Source organism: Myxocyprinus asiaticus, chromosome 48 (genome assembly GCF_019703515.2).
Source record: "Myxocyprinus asiaticus isolate MX2 ecotype Aquarium Trade chromosome 48, UBuf_Myxa_2, whole genome shotgun sequence".
Classification (NCBI taxonomy): domain Eukaryota; kingdom Metazoa; phylum Chordata; class Actinopteri; order Cypriniformes; family Catostomidae; genus Myxocyprinus; species Myxocyprinus asiaticus.
In genome coordinates, this window is record NC_059391.1 from 24,045,532 (window position 1) to 24,072,195 (window position 26,664).

The 26,664-nt window shown below is 36.2% G+C and overlaps 1 protein-coding gene across 1 annotated transcript in view; it reads right to left on the reverse strand.

Annotated features, from left to right (window-relative positions):
* Positions 1 to 23,769, reverse strand: part of LOC127437368 (mucin-2-like) — a 51,122-nt gene extending 27,353 nt beyond the window's left edge. The window contains exons 1-26 of the mRNA XM_051692187.1: positions 23,757 to 23,769; positions 23,392 to 23,653; positions 22,907 to 23,021; positions 22,419 to 22,506; positions 18,062 to 18,144; positions 17,736 to 17,946; positions 17,485 to 17,610; positions 17,249 to 17,366; positions 17,019 to 17,157; positions 16,808 to 16,915; positions 14,136 to 14,202; positions 13,230 to 13,364; positions 12,645 to 12,815; positions 12,273 to 12,367; positions 12,049 to 12,178; positions 11,693 to 11,942; positions 11,542 to 11,582; positions 11,333 to 11,436; positions 11,012 to 11,160; positions 10,200 to 10,338; positions 9,851 to 9,958; positions 8,784 to 8,963; positions 8,446 to 8,685; positions 7,509 to 7,665; positions 7,162 to 7,302; positions 210 to 6,979 (exon numbers count right to left, since the gene is read on the reverse strand). Of these exons, the coding sequence (XP_051548147.1) occupies positions 210 to 6,979; positions 7,162 to 7,302; positions 7,509 to 7,665; positions 8,446 to 8,685; positions 8,784 to 8,963; positions 9,851 to 9,958; positions 10,200 to 10,338; positions 11,012 to 11,160; positions 11,333 to 11,436; positions 11,542 to 11,582; positions 11,693 to 11,942; positions 12,049 to 12,178; positions 12,273 to 12,367; positions 12,645 to 12,815; positions 13,230 to 13,364; positions 14,136 to 14,202; positions 16,808 to 16,915; positions 17,019 to 17,157; positions 17,249 to 17,366; positions 17,485 to 17,610; positions 17,736 to 17,946; positions 18,062 to 18,144; positions 22,419 to 22,506; positions 22,907 to 23,021; positions 23,392 to 23,653; positions 23,757 to 23,769 (10,140 nt within the window). The remainder of the gene's footprint in view (positions 1 to 209; positions 6,980 to 7,161; positions 7,303 to 7,508; positions 7,666 to 8,445; positions 8,686 to 8,783; positions 8,964 to 9,850; positions 9,959 to 10,199; positions 10,339 to 11,011; positions 11,161 to 11,332; positions 11,437 to 11,541; positions 11,583 to 11,692; positions 11,943 to 12,048; positions 12,179 to 12,272; positions 12,368 to 12,644; positions 12,816 to 13,229; positions 13,365 to 14,135; positions 14,203 to 16,807; positions 16,916 to 17,018; positions 17,158 to 17,248; positions 17,367 to 17,484; positions 17,611 to 17,735; positions 17,947 to 18,061; positions 18,145 to 22,418; positions 22,507 to 22,906; positions 23,022 to 23,391; positions 23,654 to 23,756) is intronic.
* Between the last annotated feature and the right edge of the window lie 2,895 nt (positions 23,770 to 26,664).

The following is a 26,664-nucleotide window of genomic DNA, read 5'->3' on the forward strand; positions in this document are numbered from 1 at the left end:
GAAGTATTGCAATACTGTATTTGTCCCAAATCTTCCAAGGACATTTCAGGATAATTTACTGCCCTACATTCAATGTTTTCTGGACTCTGGCAGGTTATACGTTGTGATGTCCATAAAGCATTGATTGGTTCTTTTTCAAATCCATATGGTTCTTTACTGGGAATGCTGTTACTAAACCATTCTGACCAGATACAACTTTCAACACTCACGCAGGGTGTTGTTGTTGTTGTTATAGTGGTAGTGGGTGTTGTTTCTGTCAGTGTAGTTGTTGATGTTACAGTAGTTGTAGTAGTCGTGGACATGGTTGAAGATGTCTGTGTTGATGTGGGTGTAGTTGTCCCAGTGGTTGTACTAATTGTAGATGGTGTTGTTGTTGATGTAGGTGTTGATGTTACAGTTGTTGTAGTAGTCGTGGACGTGGTTGTAGGTGTCTCTGTTGATGTGGTTGTACTAGTTGTAGGTGGTGTTGTTGTTTCTATACAAGTGTCTTGACAACATCTTACACGTATTTCATAATCATAACATACTGGTATTTTTCGCTCTGCATTTGTATTTTCTTCGTTGGAGCATTCCAGTCCATAGGAAGTATTGCAATACTGTATTTGTCCCAAATCTTCCAAGGACATTTCAGGATAATTTACTGCCCTACATTCAATGTTTTCTGGACTCTGGCAGGTTATACGTTGTGATGTCCATAAAGCATTGATTGGTTCTTTTTCAAATCCATATGGCTCTTTACTGGGAATGCTGTTACTAAACCATTCTGACCAGATACAACTTTCAACACTCACGCAGGGTGTTGTTGTTGTTGTTATAGTGGTAGTGGGTGTTGTTTCTGTCAGTGTAGTTGTTGATGTTACAGTAGTTGTAGTAGTCGTGGACATGGTTGAAGATGTCTGTGTTGATGTGGGTGTAGTTGTCCCAGTGGTTGTACTAATTGTAGATGGTGTTGGTGTTGATGTAGGTGTTGATGTTACAGTTGTTGTAGTAGTCGTGGACGTGGTTGTAGGTGTCTCTGTTGATGTGGTTGTAGTAGTTGTAGATGGTGTTGTTGTTTCTATACAAGTGTCTTGACAACATCTTACACGTATTTCATAATCATAACATACTGGTATTTTTCGCTCTGCATTTGTATTTTCTTCGTTGGAGCATTCCAGTCCATAGGAAGTATTGCAATACTGTATTTGTCCCAAATCTTCCAAGGACATTTCAGGATAATTTACTGCCCTACATTCAATGTTTTCTGGACTCTGGCAGGTTATACGTTGTGATGTCCATAAAGCATTGATTGGTTCTTTTTCAAATCCATATGGTTCTTTACTGGGAATGCTGTTACTAAACCATTCTGACCAGATACAACTTTCAACACTCACGCAGGGTGTTGTTGTTGTTGTTACAGTGGTAGTGGGTGTTGTTTCTGTCAGTGTAGTTGTTGGTGTTACAGTAGTTGTAGTAGTCGTGGACATGGTTGAAGTTGTCTGTGTTGATGTGGGTGTAGTTGTCCCAGTGGTTGTACTAATTGTAGATGGTGTTGTTGTTGATGTAGGTGTTGATGTTACAGTTGTTGTAGTAGTCGTGGACGTGGTTGTAGGTGTCTCTGTTGATGTGGTTGTAGTAGTTGTAGATGGTGTTGTTGTTTCTATACAAGTGTCTTGACAACATCTTACACGTATTTCATAATCATAACATACTGGTATTTTTCGCTCTGCATTTGTATTTTCTTCGTTGGAGCATTCCAGTCCATAGGAAGTATTGCAATACTGTATTTGTCCCAAATCTTCCAAGGACATTTCAGGATAATTTACTGCCCTACATTCAATGTTTTCTGGACTCTGGCAGGTTATACGTTGTGATGTCCATAAAGCATTGATTGGTTCTTTTTCAAATCCATATGGTTCTTTACTGGGAATGCTGTTACTAAACCATTCTGACCAGATACAACTTTCAACACTCACGCAGGGTGTTGTTGTTGTTGTTATAGTGGTAGTGGGTGTTGTTTCTGTCAGTGTAGTTGTTGGTGTTACAGTAGTTGTAGTAGTCGTGGACATGGTTGAAGATGTCTCTGTTGATGTGGGTGTAGTTGTCCCAGTGGTTGTACTAATTGTAGATGGTGTTGTTGTTGATGTAGGTGTTGATGTTACAGTTGTTGTAGTAGTCGTGGATGTGATTGTAGGTGTCTCTGATGTGGTTGTACTAGTTGTAGATGGTGTTGTTGTTTCTATACAAGTGTCTTGACAACATCTTACACGTATTTCATAATCATAACATACTGGTATTTTTCCCTCTGCATTTGTATTTTCTTCGTTGGAGCATTCCAGTCCATAGGAAGTATTGCAATACTGTATTTGTCCCAAATCTTCCAAGGACATTTCAGGATAATTTACTGCCCTACATTCAATGTTTTCTGGACTCTGGCAGGTTATACGTTGTGATGTCCATAAAGCATTGATTGGTTCTTTTTCAAATCCATATGGTTCTTTACTGGGAATGCTGTTACTAAACCATTCTGACCAGATACAACTTTCAACACTCACGCAGGGTGTTGTTGTTGTTGTTATAGTGGTAGTGGGTGTTGTTTCTGTCGGTGTAGTTGTTGGTGTTACAGTAGTTGTAGTAGTCGTGGACATGGTTGAAGATGTCTCTGTTGATGTGGGTGTAGTTGTCCCAGTGGTTGTACTAATTGTAGATGGTGTTGTTGTTGATGTAGGTGTTGATGTTACAGTTGTTGTAGTAGTCATGGACGTGGTTGTAGGTGTCTCTGTTGATGTGGTTGTAGTAGTTGTAGATGGTGTTGTTGTTTCTATACAAGTGTCTTGACAACATCTTACACGTATTTCATAATCATAACATACTGGTATTTTTCCCTCTGCATTTGTATTTTCTTCGTTGGAGCATTCCAGTCCATAGGAAGTATTGCAATACTGTATTTGTCCCAAATCTTCCAAGGACATTTCAGGATAATTTACTGCCCTACATTCAATGTTTTCTGGACTCTGGCAGGTTATACGTTGTGATGTCCATAAAGCATTGATTGGTTCTTTTTCAAATCCATATGGTTCTTTACTGGGAATGCTGTTACTAAACCATTCTGACCAGATACAACTTTCAACACTCACGCAGGGTGTTGTTGTTGTTGTTATAGTGGTAGTGGGTGTTGTTTCTGTCAGTGTAGTTGTTGGTGTTACAGTAGTTGTAGTAGTCGTGGACATGGTTGAAGATGTCTCTGTTGATGTGGGTGTAGTTGTCCCAGTGGTTGTACTAATTGTAGATGGTGTTGTTGTTGATGTAGGTGTTGATGTTACAGTTGTTGTAGTAGTCGTGGACGTGGTTGTAGGTGTCTCTGTTGATGTGGTTGTAGTAGTTGTAGATGGTGTTGTTGTTTCTATACAAGTGTCTTGACAACATCTTACACGTATTTCATAATCATAACATACTGGTATTTTTCGCTCTGCATTTGTATTTTCTTCGTTGGAGCATTCCAGTCCATAGGAAGTATTGCAATACTGTATTTGTCCCAAATCTTCCAAGGACATTTCAGGATAATTTACTGCCCTACATTCAATGTTTTCTGGACTCTGGCAGGTTATACGTTGTGATGTCCATAAAGCATTGATTGGTTCTTTTTCAAATCCATATGGTTCTTTACTGGGAATGCTGTTACTAAACCATTCTGACCAGATACAACTTTCAACACTCACGCAGGGTTTTGTTGTTGTTGTTATAGCGGTAGTGGGTGTTGTTTCTGTCGGTGTAGTTGTTGATGTTACAGTAGTTGTAGTAGTCGTGGACATGGTTGAAGATGTCTGTGTTGATGTGGGTGTAGTTGTCCCAGTGGTTGTACTAATTGTAGATGGTGTTGGTGTTGATGTAGGTGTTGATGTTACAGTTGTTGTAGTAGGTGTGGACGTGGTTGAAGGTGTCTCTGTTGATGTGGTTGTAGTAGTTGTAGATGGTGTTGTTGTTTCTATACAAGTGTCTTGACAACATCTTACACGTATTTCATAATCATAACATACTGGTATTTTTCGCTCTGCATTTGTATTTTCTTCGTTGGAGCATTCCAGTCCATAGGAAGTATTGCAATACTGTATTTGTCCCAAATCTTCCAAGGACATTTCAGGATAATTTACTGCCCTACATTCAATGTTTTCTGGACTCTGGCAGGTTATACGTTGTGATGTCCATAAAGCATTGATTGGTTCTTTTTCAAATCCATATGGTTCTTTACTGGGAATGCTGTTACTAAACCATTCTGACCAGATACAACTTTCAACACTCACGCAGGGTGTTGTTGTTGTTGTTATAGTGGTAGTGGGTGTTGTTTCTGTCAGTGTAGTTGTTGGTGTTACAGTAGTTGTAGTAGTCGTGGACATGGTTGAAGATGTCTGTGTTGATGTGGGTGTAGTTGTCCCAGTGGTTGTACTAATTGTAGATGGTGTTGTTGTTGATGTAGGTGTTGATGTTACAGTTGTTGTAGTAGTCGTGGACGTGGTTGTAGGTGTCTCTGTTGATGTGGTTGTAGTAGTTGTAGATGGTGTTGTTGTTTCTATACAAGTGTCTTGACAACATCTTACACGTATTTCATAATCATAACATACTGGTATTTTTCGCTCTGCATTTGTATTTTCTTCGTTGGAGCATTCCAGTCCATAGGAAGTATTGCAATACTGTATTTGTCCCAAATCTTCCAAGGACATTTCAGGATAATTTACTGCCCTACATTCAATGTTTTCTGGACTCTGGCAGGTTATACGTTGTGATGTCCATAAAGCATTGATTGGTTCTTTTTCAAATCCATATGGTTCTTTACTGGGAATGCTGTTGCTAAACCATTCTGACCAGATACAACTTTCAACACTCACGCAGGGTGTTGTTGTTGTTGTTATAGTGGTAGTGGGTGTTGTTTCTGTCAGTGTAGTTGTTGGTGTTACAGTAGTTGTAGTAGTCGTGGACATGGTTGAAGATGTCTCTGTTGATGTGGGTGTAGTTGTCCCAGTGGTTGTACTAATTGTAGATGGTGTTGTTGTTGATGTAGGTGTTGATGTTACAGTTGTTGTAGTAGTCGTGGATGTGATTGTAGGTGTCTCTGATGTGGTTGTACTAGTTGTAGATGGTGTTGTTGTTTCTATACAAGTGTCTTGACAACATCTTACACGTATTTCATAATCATAACATACTGGTATTTTTCGCTCTGCATTTGTATTTTCTTCGTTGGAGCATTCCAGTCCATAGGAAGTATTGCAATACTGTATTTGTCCCAAATCTTCCAAGGACATTTCAGGATAATTTACTGCCCTACATTCAATGTTTTCTGGACTCTGGCAGGTTATACGTTGTGATGTCCATAAAGCATTGATTGGTTCTTTTTCAAATCCATATGGTTCTTTACTGGGAATGCTGTTACTAAACCATTCTGACCAGATACAACTTTCAACACTCACGCAGGGTGTTGTTGTTGTTGTTATAGTGGTAGTGGGTGTTGTTTCTGTCGGTGTAGTTGTTGGTGTTACAGTAGTTGTAGTAGTCGTGGACATGGTTGAAGATGTCTCTGTTGATGTGGGTGTAGTTGTCCCAGTGGTTGTACTAATTGTAGATGGTGTTGTTGTTGATGTAGGTGTTGATGTTACAGTTGTTGTAGTAGTCATGGACGTGGTTGTAGGTGTCTCTGTTGATGTGGTTGTAGTAGTTGTAGATGGTGTTGTTGTTTCTATACAAGTGTCTTGACAACATCTTACACGTATTTCATAATCATAACATACTGGTATTTTTCGCTCTGCATTTGTATTTTCTTCGTTGGAGCATTCCAGTCCATAGGAAGTATTGCAATACTGTATTTGTCCCAAATCTTCCAAGGACATTTCAGGATAATTTACTGCCCTACATTCAATGTTTTCTGGACTCTGGCAGGTTATACGTTGTGATGTCCATAAAGCATTGATTGGTTCTTTTTCAAATCCATATGGTTCTTTACTGGGAATGCTGTTACTAAACCATTCTGACCAGATACAACTTTCAACACTCACGCAGGGTGTTGTTGTTGTTGTTATAGTGGTAGTGGGTGTTGTTTCTGTCGGTGTAGTTGTTGGTGTTACAGTAGTTGTAGTAGTCGTGGACATGGTTGAAGATGTCTCTGTTGATGTGGGTGTAGTTGTCCCAGTGGTTGTACTAATTGTAGATGGTGTTGTTGTTGATGTAGGTGTTGATGTTACAGTTGTTGTAGTAGTCATGGACGTGGTTGTAGGTGTCTCTGTTGATGTGGTTGTAGTAGTTGTAGATGGTGTTGTTGTTTCTATACAAGTGTCTTGACAACATCTTACACGTATTTCATAATCATAACATACTGGTATTTTTCGCTCTGCATTTGTATTTTCTTCGTTGGAGCATTCCAGTCCATAGGAAGTATTGCAATACTGTATTTGTCCCAAATCTTCCAAGGACATTTCAGGATAATTTACTGCCCTACATTCAATGTTTTCTGGACTCTGGCAGGTTATACGTTGTGATGTCCATAAAGCATTGATTGGTTCTTTTTCAAATCCATATGGTTCTTTACTGGGAATGCTGTTACTAAACCATTCTGACCAGATACAACTTTCAACACTCACGCAGGGTGTTGTTGTTGTTGTTATAGTGGTAGTGGGTGTTGTTTCTGTCAGTGTAGTTGTTGGTGTTACAGTAGTTGTAGTAGTCGTGGACATGGTTGAAGATGTCTCTGTTGATGTGGGTGTAGTTGTCCCAGTGGTTGTACTAATTGTAGATGGTGTTGTTGTTGATGTAGGTGTTGATGTTACAGTTGTTGTAGTAGTCATGGACGTGACTGTAGGTGTCTCTGATGTGGTTGTACTAGTTGTAGATGGTGTTGTTGTTGATGTAGGTGTTGATGTTACAGTTGTTGTTGTAAAATTACAATTTATTTCAGGAACACACTCCATTGTGTCCTCCTTCAGAAGTGTTTCAGAAGGGCACTCAGGAAAGCATCCTAAGTAAATAATAAAAGGAAAGCATGGCATATGTACTGAGAAAGTTTTTTCAGGCAATCTTGTAAATTAAGGTAAAGAACTAACATTCTTACAACTCATATTTTCTTAAATTCTTGTAAACAATTGAATGAGTTTTAAAACAACAATATTCTTAGAGTATTGTAAAAAGTTTTAGTCTGACCTTCGAGGGGTGGAATTTGATCAGGGCAGGTTCCCTGGCTGTTTCTGCAAGTTTTTATGCAAGATCCACAGGGTTTATAATGCCATGTACATTCTCCAAGATTGTTGTAGTAGTGATTGTTGTAGTAGTCACAGAATAAAGCTGCAAAACAATCACGTCAGTAAGCACAGTGGCAATATTTATAGCAAATGACAAATGGTATAACTTGTTTTAAATCTGTAGATACCATCGGAAATAAACGTATTCTGTCCTAAGTTCTCTGACACTGTTCAGTACGTTTCTAGACAGTTTATTTATTTATTTTATTATTACATTTATTTTAGAAAATTTGGAATAATTTTTCTTACGGCAAATGCTTGGGGTCCGCCATGCCACACAAACTCCCTTTTTACGACATTCAGCTGCATAGGCTGCAACTGCGGTACAGAAGCAATCGCAGTCACCCCCTGTGTCACATGCACAGGTATCCTGTACACAGGCATCAGAATATGGGACAGGGTTCACCTAAGGACAGAGGGACACAATATTTCACATCTTACATCATGTAATGATTAAAGAAGTTCAACAGTGACATTTAAGATCTAGGTCTGAATATCTTCCTTTTGATTTTGTTTGGTATTCTCTGTAAGGGCAACCATGGTAACTACTATTAGATATAAAATAAAATTCTGTCATTATTTATTCACTCTAATGTTGTTCCAAACCAGTACTTTTTTTCTTCTGTGGAACACAAAAGGAAATTTTTCAAAATGTATACATAGGTTTTTGCAAAAAAATAAGTTAATAGTGACTCTGGGCTGTCCAGCAAAAAAAAAAAAAAGGGCCATAAAACCACAGTAAAAGTAGTAAATGTGCATTATATTTCAAGTCTTCTTAAGCCATGCAGTCTCTTTGTTTGTGATGTACAAAATAAAATTTGTTGTACTTTTATTTATTTATTTATTTGTCATTTTTAGAGCTTGACAGCCTAGATTCACTATCCACTTTCATGGCATAAATCTGTGTAAAAGTATTTTCATATTTTTCTTTGTGTTACATGGTAGAAAGACAATCAAGTTTTGTGCATGATTAAATAATGACAGAAATATTTTTTGGGGGTGAACTAATCCTTGAAGTTGATTTTAAAATAGTAAAATAATGCACAATTCATTTCTAACCACTGTTGGCTGAAAATTTCAAAGTACCCATCTCTATAGACAAGAAGATTAATGATAAAGAGCAGGCGGCCATGAACTTGTTTTTGTTCCCAACTCTCAACTACAGTTTATTTATTTGGTTACTTACAAGTAAAAGACAATCTGCAAAGACATCACTTTTGATTATGCTGCATTGTTTTTCAGCCCAAGCACGCCGATGTGGATTTTTTTTACAAGGGTCCAACATATCTGTCACATCTGGGCAGCTGGGATTCACCTTCCAGCTGTTGCCAAATATCACTGCATCTGTCACCTCTTGTCCATCATGCTTCATAAAATCATTATTTGCATTACCATCAAAGTTTCCACACAGTCCACACACCTTGCTCTGCAACAGAGTTCATGTCAATGTTTAGGTGTCAGGTTAGTGGGTGAATAGAGGGAGAATAGTGGGTTTGTGTTTGGGTCAGAATGGGTTATGCATACCTTTAAGCTGGGATGGAGTTGGAGCATCAGACTTGTTTTATTGTCCCATATTAAGTTTAAAAGATCTCTGACCTCTATGACAATGTAGATCCCAACAGATTGGATATAATACTGGTAATCAGTGCCGTTACTCTCAACAACTTTGTATCCATTTTCTTGAGATAAAATCACCTTGTATCTCTGCAGGATTTGAATAGTTAGTGGCATAATATAAACAATATGTATTTGGATATCACTCTTTCATAATATCACAAAAAACACAGTATGAACAGATTTTGCATTTGAAAATGTGCTATCCATCAGAGTTGGGGAAGCTACTTTGAAACTGTAGCTTCTGAAACTACAAGCTACTCATAATTAAACTACAGTCAAGCTACTATTTTAAAGAAGTCCCTTAAAGGCTTCACAGGGGCTCAAGTGAACAAGTGAAACATTTATGTGAACTAGTTCATTTACATGAACCATCCGCATGAGCCGATTCACTAAGATTAATGGAAGTTTCCAGCACATAATATAAGTGAATTGTTTAATTTAACTGGTTCCTTTACATAAACTGGTAAAAAAAAATAAAATAAATAAATTCACTTAAATTATTTGGATTTCTCAGTGCTATATATTAGAGAGAAAGAGAGGCTGTGCGCATTTCATTAGTCCCTCGTCTCCATTTCTGTGTTTGCAATACTCTGTGACAAATGTAGAGTTTTGTGATTCTACACCAATACTTGTTGGAGAATATAGCATGTTACTGGAAAGGCTACGCTATTGTGAAAATAGCTGAGCTACTGTCCAGCGTTAGGAGCTATGCTACTTTTAGTTATTGCACAGCTCTCTGGAATTTTTTTTTCTGATTGTTCAATCATGTCATTCAGATGTCTGATATTTCTGATTTATGACCAGACATCTGGGGACAAAGTGATATTTACTTAGTTACTCACTAACACTGCTATACACCTTACATTATATGCATGTTATATATATATATATATATGCTATTCTTGGTCTATGTTGCAGATTTTAAGATACTATCATACTATTTTCATGCTGGCTTAGCTGTAAAATGATCTCACCCCAAAAGAGAGACTGATGGACTTGGAGCAAATGGAATTTGTGGTGCCACAGGGGATGTTCTCTGTGACAAGGCGGAAAGAGGGACTGTTGTCCATATAGCAGTTATCCTAGAGTGGTTACAATCACACAGTGTCAGGCAGTGAACAGTTTAACTTGTTAAACAGCTACACAGTGTGTTTTTAGAAGAAATAGAATGTATTCTTTGGATGTTTTTGTTTATCTTTGCCTAAGACAACCATTACTTGTAATTTCTAAATGTTAAAGAACATAAAATTTAAAAAAAGATTAAACCTGATCTATAGTGATTTCCTTTGAGAAAGTTCTTTATAGAAACATGGACACACATACATGAGCTAAGATGTATTCACAGTCTTTGTGGAAGGAAAATATCTTTCCGTCAAATGTCTTGAAATGACCTTCACCATAAATGGTACACGTGCCATGGCATATCTTTTCTGTACAAGTCCAAATGCCATCTTTGCAAGTGCTGAAATACAGAACATATATGCAAATTTATAGTAAATGATTACATGCATCATCCTGTAAGGCCGTTCCACACACATACAGCTTATGTGTCTTTGTCATGCTATGCAACATCTACATGTTAGCAATATTCTGTCAACAATGATACTGCTGTAATGTCATGGCTTATAACATGGTGTCATGATCCTTCTCTGTCTGTCCTTCTGTCTTTGTCAGTTTTTTGTCTGTGTGAGTTTGTTTCATGTATGAGCACATGGCTTAGGCTAATGTTTACGTTTGCCATGTGCTCTCCCAACTCCGCCCCCTCATTCCCACTGGCCTCACCCGTAGTTTAGTCATCCTTATGTTGATTGTCTTCACCTGTTTCCTCTTGTGCCTTGTCTGTATACAGTATATTGTGCCTTCTTCCCTCTTGTGTTTGTTGAATCATTTGTTAAGTTTGCGTGTTGGTAAGTCTGTTCCTGTTCTAGTGTTCCCTTCTAGTCGGTCCTTGTTGTCTCCCTGTTCAGATTGTTTTATTCTAGTTTGTTGTTGTTCTCCCCTGTGAGAGCTTTGTTTTCCTGTTTGCATTTTTTTTAATAAAGTATCTTTTTTTTTTTTTTTACTTTATTTTTACTCAGTCCTGCATTTGGGTCCTCATTCCTAATCATTCTGTAACACATGGGTGATTGGCTTACCAAGTATTACAGTCCTGTCGAATTTGCTTCCCAGGTGAAAAGGTTACTCCATTAAGAATACAGGAACAGTTTTGCTTCTCCACACACCCTGTACCGTCAGCCAGAAGGTTATTTGGGCACATACACCCTGATACACACCCTGTGCTCACCTATAGCAAAAACAACATTGGGAACATTAGTTGCAAAATTGGCAAACTACTACTATTACAGAACTTGTTATATCATGATATCTAGGTATTAAAACAAAATATACAATAGGACAAACTTGTGAAAATTATATTATGCTTTTCATCATGCATTTATCCATCCATCTTAACTCACACAATTGTTTGGGTCTTGGTTCTGACATGTCCTTTGACACTCTGTACCCTTTTGGTCTGCTTCATAATTTGAGCAGTTGAAGAAGACCATTGGAGCCTTACAGTCTAAAAACAGAACAAGCACATGGATGAGCATTGTACAACTTGTCTCAAATTTGGATATTTCAAGTCAAGGCCAGTGGTTTTGTAGAGGAGGTAGTTGAAACTCACCCGCCTGTCTGGGGCAGTCTAATTTGCCATGACTGCAGGTGCTGTACAACAAAATAGTGCAAATCAGGAGTTATTACTGTATATGGTCATCAGTCATATCCACAGAGTTTCTGTCAACTATGCATTGTTGTAAAGTTTGGAACTCATTTACCATTTTGCACCATTTATGTCGATTGTCTTTAATGGCTCTATAACCTGGTTGTCATAGTAACAGGGACACTGGTCAGCACGCACACATCTGCCTTCATTGAGGTAGGTGCGCTCTGGACAGACACAGCCATCTAAAGGCGTGTAGGACACATTGCATGTGTAGTCCAGTCCACTGAGAGCACTGCAGGTGTTTCCACAGCTGGTCACGCTGTAGGAGTACTTCATGTTGTTTGAACAATTAGGAATCGTGTCTGTACAGCCAGAGAAAGATACTGTAAGTAGCAGTTTAACAGAGCAAGCCTAAGAAACTATACATAAAAATTAACAAAAATGTACAGTAAATACTGTAACTCTCACCACAAGGGTCTGAATCCATCCATCCCTTGAGAATGACTCCTCTGGCAGCACAGGCGTGGGCATAGGTGGACAGGGATGCACACATACACTTCTTAATATCTGCACACTTACAGGTGTCATAGACACACCACTACAGAGGATGAAAGCCAGATTGCATACATGAAGGTACACAAATTTACACTAAATATAATAAAAAACGTCATGGTTTGGGCAGGAAGACTCACTTCATAATAAATCACAGGACATATTTCTGAGTGACATGAAGCAAAGATTCCATTTGGTTTTGTAAGACGGGAGCACCATTCTTTAGCTAGTTTTTCTAAATGAAAAATAATAAAAATGGTTTTGCATGCCCCAATATTTAGCAAAGTTAGATTTTAATCTCAACAAAAATAAAAAGTTAATTGTTTTCTAGTAGTACATCAAGAAATGTGATCCAAAAACATTCAAATGCAACACAGATGTGACATTATGGCATATTTCAACAAAGCATATATTTATCCTATCATCTAATATTAGACTCTTTCAGAACTTCATTACATCAGTGCATTTTGTATTATGTCTTTTACCAGTGTAATGTTTATAAAACTGAGTACCTGCTTCCATACTCATGCTACAGGGGCTTTCTGAAATAAATGTGTTTTTAAGATCTGGACAACTGATCTCGCGTTTCCAAAAGTTGACAAAAGTTGTTGGTGTCCCTTCTATAATGTCTGATGCTGTTTTAAAGTCATCTTTTTGGACATTGTTGTAGTTCCCACACAGACCTGAGAGAAGCATGATGTATAACCAAGATATCAGAGAAACACAATATTAACAGTGCAACACAAACAATTGACTATCCTGTGAATATTCGTATTTATCATGTCTATATGATACAAGTTTTTTTAAATATGGGTGCAGTAGTCTCCAAAACTGTGCTGCCTTCAAAGTTAAAACACAGTAACTACACCAACACTGAAACTTAGAAAATTGGCTTAAAAGTTTTTTGATCAACCCGCCAAATGTGGATTCAAAATCATATAATCACTCCGTTTTCTCTGAATCTGAGCACAGCTAAGCCAAAATCATGTCACAGAACAGATCATAGTCTAAGAGACCCAACTGAAAGTAGTCTTGGCAAGCACATATTTTGACAATTATCAAAAGGACAGAATGATTTGCTTTCTGTTCATACTTACCATTCAGCTTCTTTCTCTCTTCAGAGCTGGCTACAATATACAGCTGCATGACTGGAGCCAACTGGATCTCTAGACGAAGACTCTTCATATCAGCAATTATGAAAGAGGAAGAGGGCTGGAAGATGACCACACCATCTGTGATAAAGATATGACTAGGTGGTAAAACAAGCCACAAACATTTCATATCAATTAAATCACCATACTGCTTTTTATGGTAATAACAATAATGCACAGAATATCTTCATTTGTAATTGGTAAGAAGAAATTTAATGATGCTGTTTTCAGAGTAGGAAAATTGGGAAATGTATTGACATTTTATTACTTTGATCTCATGATATAGGGAAAAACATGCCCATCCTTAAGGGGCACCACAAGATTGTGTACACTCTGATCCTCTACTTTACTCATTTTACACAAACTGCATCTCTAAGGACCCCTCTTTGAAACTCTTAATACAGGGGATAACAACCTTTTTTTGTGTGTGGTTGGTGGGGGGGGGGGTTAGACAAGAAATTTCCAAAAGATTTAGCTATTTTTAGATAGGAAAACATTGTTGTGCCTTTTGCACTTCAAATAAAGTAAAAAATAAAGAAACACAAATTCCAGTACTTTTTAGTCAGTCACTTCAATTAAATAGGCTCTTAAAATAGTACAGAGGATTCAAAGCATTTAGTGACAAGATGGCAAGAGAATCCTGGGATCAGCCAAGTATGCATATGATTGGAGCAGACCTTATTTTGCAGATTGTATTACAGATTACAGGTGAAATCAATATTAAGTCAATTCAGTCTGAGGGGATTGTTTTGCCCTTCATGAGTGTTATAATCCTTCAGTGGAAGGAATCCTCATAAGAACAATCTTACTAGACTAATGAAAACCTATTCTAATTCTGTTTTGACAACCCACCTTTGCGGTAAGGAAGACTGTGTTGGTTGTCACTCAGTGTCACGATCCCACTGGAGGAAATACGAATCTGTTTTATAAGTAAAACAATGAAATGAAAACAAAATTAATAAATATTTAACTGAAGAAAAGTGTGTGCTGCCCTTGTCTCGTCTCTATATATAACAATTAGCTCTGGTCCTCTAATTTGGACAAATGTTGCTCCAAGTGTGCTTAGATTTAGTATTACAAAACTAGGACGCATGGGCGTAGAGTGCACGGGGGCTAGTCCCCCTCACTTCCAATAAAACTAAACTTCCTCCCACATACCCTTTTCACGGGGCAAATGGGTTTATGTTGTGTGTTTCATACAGCAAATGTGTAGATGTATAAATAAATGCAAATGTTAAAATTCACTGGTCAGTCTTTTAAGAGATGATAGCTGCTCAAATACTGCTGAGCCCGGGTCATGCAGTGTCGTTTCCATGGTGACCATGTCACTCACCTGAGATGGATCTTAGCCACCGGTCATTGGTCATGCACTCAAACTCGTGGCAGAATACTTTCCACTTATGTTTTAACTGTGACATAAATCAATGTAAGTTGTCATGTGGCATCTGTTGATGTTTTTGATGATGATCTTTGATGATATTATGGTATGATGTATTAGATATAATACATTAGCACTGATTCTTTGCAGTCAGAGTTTGACTGAAAGGTTGGTAAATTAAAATTAACCATTTATTTATGTATTATTGCATGGTGAGATAGCTTATAAAATCTAAAGTTAACCAGCCGAAGTGTGTTTTTCTCTTGCTGTTTGCTCTCAAGTACTGTCCCACAGTGGCAAAATGCAGTATTGCCAGCACTGAAACTGAGAAAATTAGTTTCAAGTTTTTTTTTCAGCCAATTTTTTATTATGAAATTTTCCGAGTTTATTTTCTCTGAATCTTAGTATAGTTGAGCCAAACCTGTCTGCCACAAGATTACTGTAAAATGTGGTAACCTGCAGTTGTAACCTTAAGAAGCTTTTCTACTTGATCTGACTTCCAAAGCTGCCTTTTTGTGGTATAACTAATTTAGTAATATTGTAATAATCATATTTTTTACTTCAGTCAAACTAATTACCTATAATTTAGATGTTAGAACATGAAGCACATTTACAGTCATGACTCAATTTGGACAAAATGTGTTGTTACTGTGTTTTGCCTTTGATATGTATACTGCATATATATATAAAAAATTGTCAGGTAGCTTGTGTTAGGAAAAACATTTCTTCATGTGGTAAATTAACTGCTTAATTTAATATGATTGAATCAACTTTATTACATTGTTATACCAACAAAAGTAAAATAAATAAATAAATAAATAAAAATGTTAGGTATATATAAATCCTCAAAGTAAAAATGACCCCTTTTACAGTGTAGGCTATATGAAATCTAAAGCTGTAAATAAATTAGATGAAATAAAAATAAAATAAATGAAATTAGTAAATTTCATGTGCTCAATTTTAATTTGACCCAGTATTGGTCATTAAAGCAGCATAAAACTGATTCTGAAAAAAATAAAAAATAAAAAAATAAAAAATATATATTATATATACTTATAGTTGTAGTGAAAAAGGACTTTAATAGTGATCTGTTTCTCACCCAAAGCAATCGTATCACTTTAGAATATATTCATTTAACCACTGGAGTCTTATGGATAACTTTTATGCTCAGTGTATCAGCTTTTTGGAGCTTTAAAGAGCTGATTACCATTCACTTACATTTAACTGACCTACAGAGCTGAAATATTCTTTTAAAAATCTTTATTTGTGTTCATAAAAAGAGAGAAAGTCATACACATCTGGGATAGCATGAGGGTGGTGGGAGAATTGATGGGAGAATTTTCATTTTTGGGTGAACTATCCCTTTAAAGCTTTGGCTGGAGCCCCTCCCCTAGATGGAGCCTTCAAGGTTAGCAAAAAAAAAAAAAAAAAAGAAAAAAAAAAGACATAATGTGGTGGGACACCTGCAAGGAGACAAGAGGCTGCTCTTTTAGAATGGATGTCAATGGATGAGATGCTTCAATATGCTGAATAAACTGCTTTTGAGAGGAACGGCTTATAAGTGTTTCCTGTCCGCTAATCATCAACATTTTTTTGGAAATGATTGTTTTATAAGGGAAGTCATAGACAATTTTGTGGCAGGTAGGATTAACTTGACCGCTCAACTCATTCATTTGTATGGGTAATTTGGTATGCGCAAACAATGATGTACTGTTTAAACCGGTTCGCTTTCTCCAGTGGTAGCAATAAAGAGGTTGTTACCTCTGGTTAAGATTCTCTGTTTTGGCATCTTTTAGAACTATTTTTGTTGGTGGGAAAAAGTGGCCAAATTTAGTCTGAAATGGCAGTATTAATTTGTTGTTTATAGAACTGTTGTTTATATACCTGTGGCACTCATACCTATGGCTGAATTACAGTTCTGTTATTTAAAATTATATGATATTGCTTGAATATATAAGTGAAAGCTACTGTATTTTATATGCAACTTATGTATGTATTTATAAAACTATTTAGGGCAGGAGGTAAGATAATATATGGCATTCACTTAGTTTTTTTAAACTGTTTTTTAAAATTGTTTTTAAAGCTCAATATTTGAGATGCAAAGATAGGAATTATTAAAGATAGGAAAATGAAATACAGTGCTTACAGTGGTCCCTGAGAAAACAAGGGTAACAGACTTTAAACATGTGTCTGCTGGGGTCTGATCACACTTTGCCAGATTTCCCAGAACAGCAATATCACTATCACTGGAGTGCTGCATAAACAAACAAACAAACAAACATAAAGATCACTCATAATTTCACTGGGTAGCATTCAGTAAAAGTAAAGGAGCATTTGCTGCATTAAAAGTCACAGACCTTAGTGAGGACATAGTCACAGTTGCCACTGAATGTGAAGCTTTTTCCATCATAAGTGGTGATGTGAGACCCTCCCACAACAGAGCAGATTCCAGGACATTCACGATCTGTGCAACTCCAATATCCAGCAGCACACACACTGATGCAGTAAAGCAGCGATGTTATAATGGGTCAGTTCTGCCGAATTCGAGTAGCACGTGCATGTTTAAATTGTACTATGATTGACTCACCATGTTTTACATGCTTGCGTATATGACTGTCCTGACTGGTATATAATGTTATTGTGCTCACATGGGCACTCACTCACATCTATACAACCCTTGTGACCGATGTCATCTTCCACAGTGCCTTTACAAAAAGTAGACAAAATGGTGTGATTTTTATTGAAAACAGACAGAAAAAATAGCTCTGATATTTAAGATCTACCTGAGTGAAACTTTGTCCTCTAATGTGAACTATGTCTTACCCTCAGGGCAGAAACAGCCATTCACACAGTGTTCTTTACACAGCAGGCTTCCTTGTGGGTCTGTGCAGGTGTTCTTGCATGGACCACCACACTCCAGGTATTCCATTTTTTGTGAACATGTCTTTGCTGCACATAAGATATTATCTTACATAGTAACTTAATGTACATTATTGTTGCTCTAGAAAATCTATCTATCCATCTGTCTGTTTGGTTTTTATTTACCAATGCCATCTTCCAGAAATCATACTCACGACAAAGGTGCTGTGTTCTCCATTTTCCCGGCCTGCCACCTGCATGTGTGCACTGTCTTGAAATCTCTGTGAGTGTGTTGCAGAGACAGTCAGGGTTGCCGAAACATTGACATAGGTCATTTACACAGGCCTTTTCAAATGCATTCATGTCCAACACACGATGACAGTCATCAAAACTTGAACTGCTGAGAAACTGCTGACAAATGCTTGTCTGGGAGATAAAAATTAACAATTTCAGAGATGGACAAAGGTACCAATGTTGCAGTTGTTAACTTGTTTAAACAATAAAAGACAACAGATAGTTAATTCTTTGTCTCAGTTTATACCTGGTTTTTACACTGATCGTTGGGTTGAAATACAACTTCCTCACAGGATTCAGTTTGTGTAGACACCTTCCATGTGTATGGACCTGAGAAGTATTAAAATGTTAATAGGACATAAAAATTATCAATATAGGTCTGTTCCAAAATCTAGCCTGCATAGACAAATGCCTTCTATGGCAGCATCCTAACTGAAATGGAGTCTCATAACAGAGCAATTTGGAATGCTGTACATAGGCAGCAACTCTGCACAACATTCAAATAGCGCTCCTCACATGCTCGACTCGCATCTGATTTTAATAGAGCACAACAGTGCCCGCCCTGGGTTCCAGAAGTAATTTCCCCATTCATTATTTGCATAGGAATTATATAATATTCTCCATAAAAGAGTTGTGAGCCATTAACCAAACTAACAAGATCAGAGTTGAATCACAACATGACAATTTGTTTTGAGGCAAATTTGGTGAACAATCGGACCAGATGACATTCTAGGAGCCAGTTTATAGCAGAGCTCCTCCTTAACTGTCAATGCAAAGAAGAGTGGCTCCATTATGATTGGATCATGGCAGGACTAACAAAAACAAATGCCAAGCGCAGCCATCAGATAAGATGCTCGGACAACTACCAGATCCTTCACAAAGAAGGCCCTGGACCTTACAACACATTGGAAAGGACTTCTCATTGGTCTATCCGTGGTTTCTTAGCAACCTCTCAAGCCCCCCATCTTAAGGTTTGTCATAAGATCAGAGGTGAGAAGGACCATAAAAATTATTCAAGACCTCTCAAAGATGTATTAAATGACCATGTGGAAAATGCTGAAACAAAGAAGTCACAAAGACATATCTTTACACACAAACTTTTACTCCTAACATGGACACCAACTGCAACACATCCACTCCATGTTTGTTCACAGAACAATTTATGTAAATTGCAGTTGTTTGATTAACATTACAGTTCACACAAACTGAACTGTTAAGATATATATGAATGCATATGTAATATTTAATCTTTCTATATCATGTTTAGTCTCTATATCTTCAGAAAAATTCCAAGAGTATTTTTGAAGAGGTTTGGAAAGGGAACAAGGCACAGATAAAACTTTAAAGACACTGTTCTCAATATGTACTTTAAAATATACAAATGTTCCACGCAGAGGAGGTAGGATGGGCCACACCTGGTGTTCAACCTCCGATCTTAACACCCAGTCAGAACACTGAAACAGGAAGGCTGAAAACTGAAATCTCCTCCTCATCAGGAAGGTATAAAACTATCCTCCGGATGACCACACCTTTGTTCTGAGTTCCCAGCTGTTCAAGTTCGGGAGCAATAACAGAATAATAATCAACATTCTGAATCTCTGGCCTGAGTGGTAGGAGATGAAACAGAATACAAACCAGCCTACATGCTAAGTCTCCGCTTCACAGAGAGAGAGAGAAGATAACAGATCACCCAACGTTCTTAGTGTCCATCCAAGAAACAGTAGAAGATCGACCAAGTACCAAGTCTCACTACAAGAGACTATTGCAATGGCGAGTTCAGAATCCCTATACCAGGGATAATTACAGTGACAAGGTTTAGCTCTGGCGGGCAAACCTCTTCAAGCTTCGTGCATCTGCATGTTCCAAATGATGAATCTTGCACCGACATAAGGGCTGTATATCTGCATGTTCCAGATTGCAAAACCCCTCTCAGTGCTTCCGGGAGATCAGCATTCCTCAGCTACTTTGTATCCAAGGCTGTTGAAACAGTATCCAGCTCCTTCCCCACTGTAACGTGGCACTGAGCCCCAGTAGAAGACGTCGCCATCACCGTACTCATCAATCGATCAAGGAGAACATAAATATCACTACTAAACCTTTTTCCAGAGACCTTGGCATTAGTGTATACTATCAGTTTATGATTTTCTAATGTTCTTTAGATTACATAACCTGTGTATCAAATGTCTTTCAAATAATCATAATTTGTTTAATTAGGAATAAGGTTTTCACCTTATTAATTAAAAGAGAAATGGCAGTTTATCTTTCCATAAGATAATAGTCATACTTTGCCATTGCTACATCCAACTCAACCACTTGCTTCTTTCCATCCAATGCACTTTTTTTTACTTATTCATTTATATTATTCTTTAGGAATAGTAGTACCATTTTGTAGTTTTGTTAGTTATTCTTGTTTATCTTTTTATAAATAAAACTCATTTGATTAAAATGGTGTGTTCCTTGTGTTGATGATACAGAAGAGCTCTAAAGAGTTAGGCCGAATCTCATGAATCCTTCAGATTAATCAGATGACCAGCTCCCTTCAATTTACATATTTCAAATTTATGAAATGGTCCATTTGGATAATTCTTTTACTGTTAAGGTGAAACTCCTTAGTTGGTGCCCCGAGGATGGAGGGAGGGGCCGTCTGATATTAATAAACACACACAAATAAACACTTTAAGTGACAGGTGACCAAAATCACCACATAATTTGGTGTCTTGTGTGAGGCCCAGTTCATGCCAGTGTGATTCTCACTACACAAAAAAGTATTTTAAAATCAGACAAAAAGACAAAGGTACAATACTGTGTACTCACCATCTTTCACAAGGGCACATACTACAATCTTTAATAAAGACATAATTGAATAAAAACGATGGAAATATATAAAACTATTGATTTTAGGTTGTTGATTATAAGTATAGAATGTTTATTGCAATATATTCAGACTTGTACAAATATATAAGGATTTTATGGGTGAAGGGAGACTGATCGGTTTGGGAGTGGGCCGTCGCTCCTAAGCACATTTTGTGGGCTATGTTGGCAGCTGTTCTCTGATTGGTCAAGCTTTCTCTGCTGGACCATGGGTAATGTAGTTGTTTACCAGAAATACCACTATCAAACACAATGTTTAAACAATGAAGTTGAAATTATACAGACTTATGGCTTAAATGGAAACTTATACTATCGATGAACAACCTCATAGCTCATGGTAGGTCTGTCTTTATAGGTTTATAAGTTGTCAATGACAATCAATTCTTCTGAAAAATGAATGGGATTTTTAGTTCTGGAACCAGACTGTTGCTCTCTATAGAGGTGATATGAGAGGAATGACACAACAGAATACTCTAATGAGCATATACTGTATATATATTGAACACACATATTTTGGGTAAAATAGTCAGTTTCTATTGTTTTATATATATATATATATATATATATATATATATATATATATATATACATATACATATGTATATATATACATATACATATATATATACATATATATATTTATATATATACACATATATATATATATATACATACATATATATATATATATATATATATATATATATATATATATATATATATATATATATATATATATAAAATGGATTATAATTATATTTATGATCAAAATTTCTCTTGCTTTGTCCATCATTTTAGATTTATTTTTACACCAAGGTCATCACAGTTCATTCTGGGATTGTTTACCCAGGGAAGAATACTTATGATGGTACCTTTAGTATTTGCCCAAAACAAGACATCTTAGGAGTCCGCATTAAGGTTCCTACCTTTTGGAACAGCCTTCTCGTCAGAAGCGCACAATATTATGGCTTAAAACGCTCACTATGTTTTGGAACAGACCTTGCATGTTTAGGGATGACATCAGGATAACAAAGTATTGGATACAAATACCAGTGAAACTTAACGAAACCTCACGATGCAATTGAACACACTCCTTTTTAACTATTTATTTAACAATTTAAATTAGTTTAATTTTGTAATGTAAGTAAAATATTGATTTACAGATTAACAAATTAAAGTAAAATGATGGCAGATAGTCTGAAAGTAGGCTGCTCATTTAAGTTAACATTGCTTCAAATCTTTCAATTATTTTAGACAAAGAAAACAAAAAATAAACAAATTCTAAGCAAGGTGTTTTAAGTTTTTTTGGGTGAAAATTCTAAGAAATTATCCAGCCAAAAGCAGTGAGTGGTTTTCTCTTTACCTTGTGAATGTTTTTTGAACTGACTGTATACAGACCTTAGCCCAATAAAACCTGGGAAAGACCAAGTTCCCGCAAATATTTTTCTAATAAGCAGACGTGCAAGAATGCACACGAGCGTTCGAAAACAGCACTAATCAGCGCTCCCAATACAGTAGGCCTATAAAATACTATCTTATATTTATAATATCTTTATATTTTTTTTGTATCCTATTACCTTGATTACCTTGACATCCCTAATGATGACAAAATATGCTACTGTGCAACTCAAAGAGATTTAAAACATGGCGAATGTTTAAAAGTGATCAGTAATCACTCAACTTAAATTGAAACAAGATAAATTTAGTAGGTGATTTTAAAATATGAGGTTTACCATCAACACTTAAATCATCAGTGTCGTCTCCATTGAAGTTTCCACACAGCCCGCAGATCTTGTCTTGGTACTTTAGGGGAAGTTCAATCTGGAACATCATATAATTAATATGGTTAGAAAATGTTGAAATATTAAAATGTTAAAATGCATGATACATTTTCTGTGCATCTCATTAAAATATTAATACTTGAGAATCTATGACAAAAAACATAAATTACTTAAAAGGAGGGGGGAAAGGAGTGAAAAGCAATCTTTATTGCAGTAACGTTAGAAGAAGTACTGTAGATATTCAGCTGTTGAAGATGCATCTGATAGAGTAAGTACTATAAAAGATGACTGAAAAGACAGTTGGTTGAATGTTTTTCTGTGTCATTATTTTTTGATACGTACATAAACATATACTGTTTAATGTTCTTTGCCATACAGTAGGTTCATCACAAATTTTACAGTAATCATATATATTTAAATACAGAAATCACATAGCATACCAATACAGAGTGACCTTCCTCCCAAATGACAGTCAATCCATGTTTGTTAGAGATCTTAACACTTGATGCGCTTAGCTCGATTGTAATTCCATACTTATAGGTTGCATTAGACACCCTGTCAAAGCAAGATACAGAAAACTTCAACACTCAACAAAAGAAACATTTGTTGAAAGAGCTTAGATTTTAGACCTTATATACAGTACATTAAGAACAATGTGTTTTTAATTGTTGGTTAACCAAACTAGTTGAATTTATCCTATGTATGTTGCTATGTCTTTACCTGGTAGAGTACAAGTTGCAATCAGCTTGATAACACTGAAGCAAATGCTCAAGTACTATAGCAAACTACCCTTGTGAATTGGTGATAAAAAAAAACCCAATTATGTGGTCCTGGTCTAAATCATATCAGCGTATATATATATATATATATTTAATATTTTCAATTATAATCCATAATTTTAAACCTTGTATAAAAATAAACTCACACTTGGCCATCCATGGTGGTTTTACCATTACTAAGTTTGATGACTGTCCCCTCCAACTCCACTGTGACTGTGCTGAAACTGATTGAATCATTTACAATCTTTCTTTGCATTTGGATGTTAAAATCAGAAACACTGCTGCACATCATCGCCAGAACGTAGTTACACGTGTCTGGCCATTGAAAGAAATAACCATCAAAGGTCTTGAAGTGGAAATTTCCCCATGTGCTGCAGATCGTAGACTGATGATTGGAAAACGGTTCATCTGAATCAAGAGAGAGGGGTTATTAATGTCATCTGAAATAAACACTGAATTGACACTCTACAGGCATTTTCAACCATTTAAAAATCTATGAAAGACATCTTACCATGAGTTACCATTATATTTTTTGTGGTGGGGATCACTAAAAATAGAAGATCATTGTTAAATAGTAATTCACAGGCAATTGTGTGAACAGTTGGATTACTAAATATTTATTTAACAGTTCAAGGATTTAGCTTAACATCTGCTGAATTTGTCATTTAACAATTAATATCTCGTAAATCAATACAATTAGTAGGCACACATTAACTACACAACAGACAATGAAATACTTACCAGCTACTGTTGGCCACATATAGTCCATGTACTCAATTATAGCACCTGCATAATTTTGCAAAGACAAAGATGCATATTTACAATAATATTGTTACTTTTGAAATGAGTGCATCATTTAAAAACAAAAAAAATTTTTTTTTTTTTAATCTAACCTGCTTGTGTTGACTGTAGCCCCAAAAGTAAAATGGCCCATCTCAGCATCCACATTCTGGACATCATCACGGTCCCCATGGATCCAATATCCATGTTCTGTTTAAGCTATTGTGTTCTATCTAACAGAGCTTATCCTTTTATAGTGAATTGTATTGTTCTTTGGAACCATGTCAGCTTTGACTAAAAGGTGGAACCCAACTAATGGATTACCATGGTGTTATATTTGAATCAACTAAACATTGTTTTTTTCCTGTTGTGTTTGAAATGAAACAGGATTTATGCAAATATAAAACACTTGCTGTCACTCAAAATTATCAGCATTCACAGTTATCTTTATTATCATCTCAAACTAAACAAGGATGTGGGTCTAAAATCAATTAGGGATCTATCCATAGGACTGTAAAATACACATTAGTAATGTACTAATGAAGTTGTACTTCAGAAATTAGCAGGATCAGAAGGAAAGTCAAACCTGTATGACTTCTTCTGTGGAACACAAAAGGTGAATTGTTGAAGAATTTCCTGGCTGAAAAATAGTGAATGTGGACTATTAATCTTCAAATGACTAAAAGCATGATAAAAATTAATCACATCAGTTTAGACATCGTGACGGTCTGTCATGAGACATGAGAACCACTGACGTGATGCCTCTAATGAAACCATACTTGATTTTAGAGCTAATACCACTTAAATGTTCTGTGTTGATTTTAGACCAAACCAGGCCTGTCTGTCATGTAACATTGACATGCACATCACAGATAAAAGTGCTTTATACTGTAGTAGTCATTCATATCTTAAACATCATGGTAGAAATGTTAAATAATATGTTAAACAAGCCTTGAGTGTATCACAAAACATATGGGGAGACTGGTTTGCACAATTGTTTTAGTTGATTTCATAATTAAATACACATACTGTAAGTGTTCAATCTAAATGTTCATCTTATTGACCTACACCAAATTTTTTTTCGGGGCATTTGAATGTTAAAATTTGTTAAGGCAAAGACAACTTTTCATTTTATCTATGTGGAAACAAAAATGAATCCTCTGAAATAAAATACTACCAAGAAAGATTTCTTTCAAGTATATTTATTTTAGTTTATAGTGTTATGTATCAGTTAGATTTTGATGTAAGATTTGTAAGTCTGTGATAAGCAATGTTAGCTGCTAAACATCATTTACAAAAAATTGTGATTAAAAAAGTTTTACTTTTATACATATATGCGATTTGTGTATTTGTACATGTTTATATACATAAAAATGGTTTAATTCCATACCACAAATTATATATTACTCATAATCATATTAATATAATCATGTAAAATTGCATAAGAATTACTCATATTAATGACATAAAAAAACTTGTGTTGAGTTCAGTTGTTCAGGGCTCTCTTGAAAATGTAACGCACATATGCACAACATTACTTTGGTTATTAATGAACTAAAATCAATCAATATTTGGTAACATTGACATTTGTTTTGTTTTTTTACTCAAAAACTCAAACTGTCATTTGCACCTATGGTATGGTAACATTTGTTTAACTAGAGATATTGAACAAAGAATGAAAAGTGTGATAACCAACTCCAGTCTCCCCTACATTAATAAGCGAGACTTCACTGTTTGTATATTGATTTATGACCATTTTATTTTGATCTTTGTACAAAAACATGTCTCCTTGCTGCAAAATGCCTACTTAATGTCACAATTGCTTGACATCTCAAAACAAAAACAAAAAATGGCTTCATTTAGGCATACAGGTGAAATAAGAGATTCAGTCTGTTCAGAAGACCAGATGTCACATATGATTCAGATTTAAAATCGCATAGTAAAGTGGCCTAAATCAGATGTGGGAAAAAAATCTGATCTGAAATTTGTTACTATTTACTTGCATTCCACAAGACCCAACCTATACCGGTGTAACGCTGGGTACTTGGAGAGGAAGAGAGGAGACGCAGAAGTAAATACTTTAAATCCTTTAATAACAAACGCTGAGAAACAAACACTAAAGCTAAACATGCTAACGTAACACTTCAAGGACTGACAATGGATGAACAAAACAGGAGGGTGTTTATACAAACAAGGGCAGATGATGGAATGGAGGACAGGTGAGGATGATAGGGAACAGATGGAAGTGATGAGGGCAGTGGAATATGGGAAATGTAGTCAGGGGGAAAACTTCAAAATAAGAGTCCTTGAAAAAACACGAGGGAGACAGACTGTGACAACCGGATAGTGGCCAAAAATAAAATGAAAAATAATAAAAATTTGAATAGGTTCAATGTAAACGTGGCATGTAGTCGCAAGATGATCAAAACATCTGGTGAGCTTCCACTGAAAGTCAATATTAATTCAGCCAATAGTCAATATCCATGAAAATCAATATTCAACTGGCAAATACATCTAACATACAGTATATTTGATCAATTAATATAGATAGTAAAATCACCTGAAGTTTAGTCATGCCAAATAGTATAAGTTGTTTAACTCCGTGTACATGGTGCACAGCATTAGAGTCTGCCAAGATC